The 7,457-nt window shown below is 61.5% G+C and overlaps 2 protein-coding genes across 4 annotated transcripts; both read right to left on the bottom strand.

Moving 5' to 3' along the window:
- Positions 1-223: 223 nt before the first annotated feature.
- PNMT (phenylethanolamine N-methyltransferase) lies at positions 224-2,804 on the bottom strand. The gene is made up of 3 exons (XM_025363050.1): positions 2,286-2,804; positions 867-1,074; positions 224-752 (listed from the first exon to the last, which is right to left on the bottom strand). The coding sequence occupies exons 1-3, from the start codon at positions 2,632-2,634 to the stop codon at positions 314-316; spliced, it is 996 nt and encodes a 331-aa protein (XP_025218835.1). The 5' UTR covers positions 2,635-2,804; the 3' UTR covers positions 224-313.
- Positions 2,805-4,400: 1,596 nt separating this feature from the next.
- TCAP (titin-cap) lies at positions 4,401-7,423 on the bottom strand. 3 transcript variants are annotated; one of them, XM_025361279.1, is made up of 3 exons: positions 5,486-5,600; positions 5,176-5,239; positions 4,401-5,103 (listed from the first exon to the last, which is right to left on the bottom strand). In XM_025361279.1, the coding sequence occupies exons 1-3, from the start codon at positions 5,593-5,595 to the stop codon at positions 4,846-4,848; spliced, it is 432 nt and encodes a 143-aa protein (XP_025217064.1). In that variant the 5' UTR covers positions 5,596-5,600; the 3' UTR covers positions 4,401-4,845. The 3 variants fall into 3 exon arrangements, 2 of the variants coding, with proteins under 2 accessions (XP_025217064.1, XP_025217063.1); XR_003116155.1 differs by having other exon boundaries at positions 4,415-4,444; positions 4,655-5,239; positions 5,486-5,928; XM_025361278.1 differs by having other exon boundaries at positions 4,401-5,239; positions 5,486-7,423.
- Positions 7,424-7,457: the final 34 nt, after the last annotated feature.

Genomic DNA, 7,457 nt, shown 5'->3' with positions numbered 1-7,457 from the left:
AGAAGGGCATATCACAAGTGCCTGGTGCACTGCAGGTGCCCAGTGAGCTTCCCCTGACCTTGGCCCTTCTTAGTTTGGGAGGAATGAGTGGTACAGAATGCTAGCCTCAAGGAAACTTCTGGAAAAAAAGAAAGCCTAAGGTGAATGTCTCCCCTACCCTGACACTCAAATCTCTGGGCCCTTGCTGCTTCCCAAGAGAGCCACAGACAGCATTGACCGCAGCGGCAGGGTATTATTTCTTTATTAGGTGCCACTTCAAAGAACAGGGAATCCAGGTGGGTAGGGGCCACAGGGCACCAGGTACGCTGGCCCCTCACAGTCCAACCTTCTGAGCCCAGGTGAAGAAGATGCCCTTGACGTCATCTACACCTGTCTGAAGGTGGGCAGGCATAATGTAGGTGCGGAGGTCCCGGACCTCGTAGCCACTACGCACCAGGGCCTCCCTCACCTCCTCCTCAGACACTGGCACCACCATCAGCCTGGCCTCCCCAGCCAGGTACCACGACTCCTCCAGGGCCCCGATGAGGAGGAGGTGCCCCCCAGGCCTCAGCAGCGTGGTGATGTGGTCCAGGGCCCGCTGGAAGCTGGCAAGATCTGGGCTCACAGCCTCCAAGCAGAAGGCAGAGACCAGGGTGTCGGCAGGCAGGGGCGCTGGGCTCCCAGTACCCAGGGGCTGGGGCTGGTGCACGTCGATGGGCAGGACCCGCTTCACCCTGGCTCGCAGCTGGCGCTCCTTCTCCTGCCAGGATTCCCTGTGCAGGGGGCACAAGGCAGGGCTCAAGGCTGTTCTACACTCAGACCTCTGTTGCCCCCACCAGCCACTCTATGGGAAGCCCCCTCCCCAGCCCTCACCCCCCAGTCCTTACCCCTTGCCCTCGATGAGGCAGGCATACTGGCTGTACATGCTCCAGTTGAAGGCTCCTGGCTCCTCCCGCAGCCAGCGCCCCAGCTCCTGGCGGTTGACCTCCAGGAAATCTGTCATGGTAATGTCTTCAAAGTGGCTGCAGGCGCTGAGCAGCTGGTACACGGTGGGGCCTGAACCAATGTCGATGAGGGTGCGTCCGGACACTTCACCTGGGCAGGGCAGAGGAAAAGGGTCCTAGTGCCAGGCCGGCCCAGGCAGCCCCTGCCTCCTCACCCCTCCCTCCCCTGCATTTCCCTGCTTCTCTCTAGTTCTTCCTTCTCCTCTGCAAGTGTGTCTCCATCTGGAAAAAGCATTGGCCCCAGAGTTAGACTGAACCCAGCTCCAACATGGACTGACTTCCCTTGGGAAGGGAACTTCACAGCTCTGAGACTCAGGTTTCACATCTAGAAAACTATACCTACTGGCCAGGCACGGTGGCTCACACCTGTAATCCCAGCACATTCGGAGGCCGAGGCAGGTGGATCACGAGGTCAGGAGTTCGAGACCAGCCTGACCAACATGGTGAATCCCCGTCTACTAAAAAAAATACAAAATTAGCTGGGTGTGGTGGTGCATGCCTGTAATTCTAGCTACTTGGGAGGCTGAGGCAGGAGAATTGCTTGAACCCAGTAGGTAGAAGTTGCAGGGAGCCAAGATCCGGCCACTGCACTCCAGCCTGGGGAACAAGAGCAAAACTCCGTCTCAAAAATAAAAATAAAGACAGGCTGGGCACAGTGGCTCACGCCTGTAATCCCAGGACTTTTGGAGGCCGAGGCGGGTGGATCACCTGAGATCGGGGGTTCGAGACCGACCTGACCAACATGGAGAAACCCCGTCTCTACTAAAAATACAAATAAATTAGCCAGGCATAGGGGTGCATGCCTGTAATCCCAGCTACCACGGAGGCTGAGGCAAGAGAATCGCTTGAACCCGCGAGGTGGAGGTTGCAGTGAGCCGAGATGGCGCCATTGCCCTCCAGCCTGGGCAATAAGAACGAAACTCTGTCTCTAAATAAATAAATAAATAAACAAACTATACTTACCAGCCAGGCTCAGGGAGGAAATTCTGGCGGTTTCTCGCCCCGTCCCACATCTGCCTCTATTTCCTCCTCTGCATCTCCACCTCAGTCTGTCCTGCATCCCCACCTTAGCTCTCAATTCTGAGCACTCTCCGCTCCCTCTCTCCACCTCTCTCACCTCTGCCCCTCTCCTAAGGGATGTTGCTCCTTTTTCTCTTCTGTTTGCACCTCTCAGCTATCTCTTTCTTGGTCCCCATCTGTCAGGCGCCTGGTCTGTCTCCTATTCCTTCTTTCTATCTCCCCGCGCCTGCTTTCACTCCCCGACGACCTCTTGTCCCTCGTGTCTCAGTTTCCCCCGCTCACCGGTGGCGAAGGTCTGTGCCAAGCAGCGCAGCTTCCACGGCCCGACGCCGTTCGGGTTGCACAGGTCCCCGCGAGGGGGCGCGTAGTTGTTGCGGAGGTAGGCGCGCGGCTCGAAGCGCTGGTAGGCCGAGGCCACCGCCGCCCGACCCGGGGCCGAGTCAGGGGCTGCGCCCGCAGCGGGGATCCGGTCTGCGCCGCTCATGCTGCTGCCGCTGTCCGCCCGGTGCCCCGCTCGCCTCGCCGCCCCTTTTTCTACCGCCCGACCCCCTCCCCGACCAGTCTGCTGTGGGGGCGGCAGCTGACCGCCGAGCCGCCCGGGGCCACGTGCGCCGCATCCTCCCCACCCCATCCATCCATCTCCCTTAGTGTCCGGGCTGCAGACGCACCGGAGGTGAGGGGGGCGGCGGCGGCTGCAGCGGCAATCGGCCCCCGCACACCCCTCTCCGCACTTGCTCCCGCAGCCCTCACCCTCCGCCTCGCCTGCACCCCTCCGAGTACCGCCTCTGCGCCCCCCTCCACCCTCAGTTCCTCACCCCCACAAGCTTTAGACCCCCTCACCCCAGCCGGCCCACCCCTCCCGTCCCTATTCTCCAGGCCTCCCGCAGCCATTCACCTCTTTTGACCGGCAGCCCGCCCCTTCTCTTTCCTGATTCGAGGGGGAGACTGGGGAATTAGGCCCTTTCCCCAGTTTCCCCCTCGCAGCGCCCTCCTCGACGAGGCCCCAGACCCCACCAGGCTTCCCTCCCTCCCAGACACCCGTCCCAGCACCCACCCTTCCCTTAGAACTGCCACCCAACTCCCCTTCCCCGCCCCTCCTCCAGGCCTCTCTTGTCCTTTCCTATGCCACCGGGCCCTCCAGCTCTCCCCCGCGCCACCCCGCCCCAGAAAGGACAGTCCGTTCCGGCCTCCGCTGTGGTCGCTCCGGGGGCCCCAGAGCAGGGCGCGGCACCGCCCGTCCGATGGCAGGCGCGATAGGGGAGGTGAGCTGTGCTAATGCACTTAGCGGGCGGAACAGCCGGGCCTCCCCTGCGGGCCCCGCGGGTTCCCAGCCGCTTATCTGGGGGGCTGCCGAGGACGGAAAGTTCGAGTTCGGGTTGTTCCCACCACGTCGGGAGCACCGGACCCAGGTGAGGGCAGAGGGCTTGGGCGGAGGAGAGGCAGGACGCATTCGCCGAGGGCCGCTAGGGCCACCAGGGGGCGCAGTCCGGGCCTTGGGGCCCAGCCGATTTGGGGTCCTGCGGATGCAGGGGCTCTGACCCCTCTCCTCTCGCAGCCCACACTCCAGCTTTGCTCCAAAGGAGCGGCCAGGTCAGGCCTGCAGGTTCTGCTCAGCGCCCCAGGTCCTGGCTGTCAAAATGCCAGGGAGTCCCCACCTATCTCCCGGATGGGAAGCCAATTCTGCCTGTGGCATCTCCGTGGTCTCCCTGAAGACCCCTTCCTTCCCCTATGGATGAGTCCGGGACCCTTCTGCCCTGGGTAGGCCACCAGCCCAGCTCCTGCCACCGTGGGTTCCTGGACCCACTTGATGCGGGCCTCGTCCATGTCCTCCCCTCCCGCTTGTCCCCAGGGGAAAGTCTCTTTGGGAGAGGCAGCCAGGTTGGGACATGAGTCACCACAACAGCTGCAGGGGTCACAGAGAGGAACCTGACCCCTAGCACCTCCAACCTTCCCTGGCTTCCAGGGCAGGGAGGGTGAGTCGAGACACAGCCGAGGATTGATGCTGCTTGGATTCAGAACTGAGAGGCAGGTTAGCTTTGAGGTCACTGACCCTGTTCACACCCTGAGGCAAAGCCAAGGACAGTCCTGGCACCAGCCCCTCTATATTCTCCACGAGACATCGTTGAAACAAACTCTGGATGCCAGCTGGCTTGCTGGGTACCACCCAGTGCCAGGGGGCTGAACACAGAAGCCAGGACTGGGCATGGGTCAGGGTACGGGAAGGAGACTGGAGACAGCACTCTGTTTATAGTTCTGTCCTGGCCTCCCCACCCCAAGTATGGGGCGTACTCATTAGCTCTGCCATATTTAGCTCAGATGCAGAGCCTGGTCCCAGAAGTGGGCACTGGGGGGACACCCATGGGCCAGCCCTGACAACCACAAGGAAAGAGATGCAACTCTGGCACATGATTGAGCATTTATTGCGGCACTAACAGAAGGTGCTGGGGGCCCCACCATCCTTGCCTCTGCCCTCTTCACCTCCCCCTCCCTCCCAGCTTCTTCTGCCTAGAGCATTCCAGATTCCCCTCACATTTTCCTGGATCAGGGCCACTCCTCCCAGGCACCTCTTGCCCTCACCAGTATCTTTTGTCCCTTCTCCTGGGGCTGAGGGTCCTCAGCTGTGCTGGCCCCCAACTCTCCACCCTTAGTGCCCACCGTCTCTGCCACCCTCCCTTTGGGAACTCAGGGGGCTCAGGCATCCTGGCCTCTGGCTCCCTCCTCCCCTAACCCCCAACTCTGGGCAAACTACAAAGCAGCCATGGCCAGCAGCTCCCCTCCACAGTCCTAGCCAGGAAGGGCCCAGCCCAGGGCGGGCACAGCGGAGCCCAAGTCACAGTCCCTCTCAGCCTCTCTGTGCTTCCTGGGACATGGAGCGGGACAGGGAGCGACGAAGGGCACCAGGCTTGCTGACAGGCACCACAGGGGGCAGCTGCTTGGTGATCTCAGCCACCTCCTGGCGGTCCACACACTGGCCACCCAGGGCTGTCTCCAGCGCCAGCAGCTCCTGCAGCTGGATGGGGGTGTCCTCCCGCTCCTCCTTGGTGGCGCCCATCTTGGCAGGGGTGAAGATGGGCAGTGGCAGTACCCGCTGGTAGGGCAGCTGGTACTCCTGCAGCCCACGGCCGAGGATGCCCATCCGCATCACCAGCCAGGGCGAGCGCTGCACCAGCGCCTGGCACTGCCCCTGCTGGTGGTAGGTCTCATGTCTCTGGGTGTCCTCCTCATGCAGGGAGCAGCTAGGGAGAGGGGAGGGGCAGTGAGTTCTTGGGAGCTGTTGCTCTCCGGGAACAGGCTGGATGGGGGGCTCCCCAGGGCTGCTGGGACCTGGGAGCGGGAGGGGTGGTTCCCCTTTGCTCTTCCCATGGGGCATTCTTCCTTCCCCTACCCCCAGAAATTTCTCCAGGGCTTCATGCTCTGGCCTCAGGGCTCAGTGAGGGTGCTTTGGAGGAGCAGAGGCAGGACTCTGGCAGACCCACACTCACCCCTCCTCAGGCCGTGTGGACAGTGTCAGATCCTTCCATTCTGCCCAGAAGGCCTCCCGGCGCTCACAGTTCTCCTCGGACACCTCGCAGCTCAGCTCTGAGGTAGCCATGATCACTCCTCACTCCCTCTCCCCTCCCAGGCCCTTTAAATAGCCCCCTCCTCCCCCTTCTCCAGGGGCTATTTTCGGCCCCTCTGGTGTCAGATGCTATAAGCAGAGCCAAGACTCACTAATGGGGGGACGCCGCACCCAGGGCAGGGGTTAGGGTACCTGGACGCTGGCTGCTCCCTGGTCAGAGGTCTGGGGTCCAGGGCCCTATGCCTCCAGGTGCCTGACATTACTCAGACACCGTCTCAGGCCAGCCACATGCCCAGCCTCGTGCCCCCCTGGCACTTGCCCTCTGCCCCACCCACTCCCCTTTGCAGGGAGGACAGCAGCTTGTCTGTAAACAGAACAGGACCAGCAGGAACTGATGCCCCCTCTGGGCTCTGTACCAGGGCTGCCAGGTCCTGCCCTGGCTGTGCTCTCCTCTGCCTGGGCTCAAGGGCACATCCCCAGAAGGGACAGTGCAACCACGTCCTCAGGCGCCTGCACCGAAGGCCTAGTGCCCCGTCCCCAGTCACCCTCACCACACCAGCAGGGGCACAGGAAGTCAATTCCATACCTGGGAACCTGGGGCATAAGCTTTGGTCAAGTGTTTTCCTTCCCCACAGCTGGTGGTCAGATAAGTGATCTTAGGAGACAGGACAGTAGGGGTGAAGGGGGCCTCCAGTTCTACCCCAACACCCTGTGTTGGGTGAAATGGAAATCCAGGGGCTCTGATGGATGACAGAAGGCCTGGCTCCAGCTCCAGATCAGCCATAAATAGCCTGTGTGACCATGTGTCAGTTCCTGCCCCTCTCTGGGCCCCTTTCCCCACTTTCTGGCCACTACAAGAGGACCAGAAGACCTCTGGAGCCTGCCAGCTCTGATGTGCTACCTGGGAGGGGACTGGCTCTCCTTCATGGGGAGCAGGGGAGACAGATGGCTGTGGGGACAGTCCAGCACCCCAGGAGTGGCAACTCATGGTCCAAGAAGCTGGCACACAGGTGGTAGGCGTGGGGGGATAAGTGAGAACATTGCCGAGTGGACAAAGCAAAGGGCAGCAGGAGAGGCAGTGACAGGGGCTGAGCTCAGGACCCCGTGGGGACAGCAGAGTACCCAGGAGCAGGTAAGGCCCATGGGCACCCACCTGGGTGCAGAATTGCAGACTACTGATTACTGAGCACTGTGCCCAGTTCTTCGTATCTTTTAATCTCATAACAACCCTGTGACATCAGTCACATTTTCATAAAGTAGGAAGCAGAAGCTGAGAGAGGTAGATTCGCCCAGGGTCACACACCTAGGCAGGACCAAGACAGGATCCACCTGGCTCTGAAGAAGCTGGCTCTGCTGGAAGCCTGCGTGCAGGCAGGCAAGGGGGCAGCCAGCCAGGAGGGAGGCGGAGGGCAGTGGCCTGGCCCCGCCCTGCGATCCCGGCTCCAGGCTGCCCCTGGTGTGAGTGCGGTGGGGGGAGAGGCAATGGGTGAGTGGCGTCTGGGAGGTCCGGGGCTCCAGGTGGCTGGGATCCCAGAGATGCCTCAGTGACCCTGAAGCTCAGGCCCCACCTTCAGGCCACACAGTCAAGGTTGCTGTGAGCACTGCCAGGTGCCCATACCCCCACCTCCATTCCTGGACTAGAGACTTTAACTTGCCCAGCTGAGGCCTGGCAGGGGGCGGGGCATTTTTTCTGACCAGTCATCTGCTCAGTTGAACAGGTCAGGAAAGGGGGGGCATGTTCCAGGAACTGGCTCCCCAGGCTCCGCCCTCCTGTGAGCCCAGGAGAGGTTGTGTGAGGGGTCTCCCTCTTCATCCAAGCTGCTGCCTGCCTTCCTCTTCCCTCAAGAGGCAAGGCAGCGGGAGGGGCTGGAATTGGTTTTTTTTTTTTTTTTTTG

The sequence above is a fragment of the Theropithecus gelada genome, chromosome 16, assembly GCF_003255815.1.
Source record: "Theropithecus gelada isolate Dixy chromosome 16, Tgel_1.0, whole genome shotgun sequence".
Classification (NCBI taxonomy): Eukaryota; Metazoa; Chordata; class Mammalia; order Primates; family Cercopithecidae; genus Theropithecus; species Theropithecus gelada.
The sequence above is the reverse complement of the archived record's forward strand: the minus strand, read 5'-3'. Positions and strand labels throughout refer to the sequence as shown.

Bases quoted from the DNA above. Each gene is read 5' to 3' on its own strand.
- PNMT (XM_025363050.1), bottom strand. From the start codon at position 2,634: ATGGGGTGGGGAGGATGCGGCGCACGTGGCCCCGGGCGGCTCGGCGGT. The intron at 1,075-2,285 runs GTGAGCGGGGGA...TGCCCTGCCCAG, and splicing joins GGCACAGACCTTCGCCACCG to GTGAAGTGTCCGGACGCACC. The intron at 753-866 runs GTAAGGACTGGG...CCCCCTGCACAG, and splicing joins TGCCTCATCGAGGGCAAGGG to GGAATCCTGGCAGGAGAAGG.
- TCAP (XM_025361278.1), bottom strand. From the start codon at position 5,595: ATGGCTACCTCAGAGCTGAGCTGCGAGGTGTCCGAGGAGAACTGTGAG. The intron at 5,240-5,485 runs GTGAGTGTGGGT...CCCTCTCCCTAG, and splicing joins TCCACACGGCCTGAGGAGGG to CTGCTCCCTGCATGAGGAGG.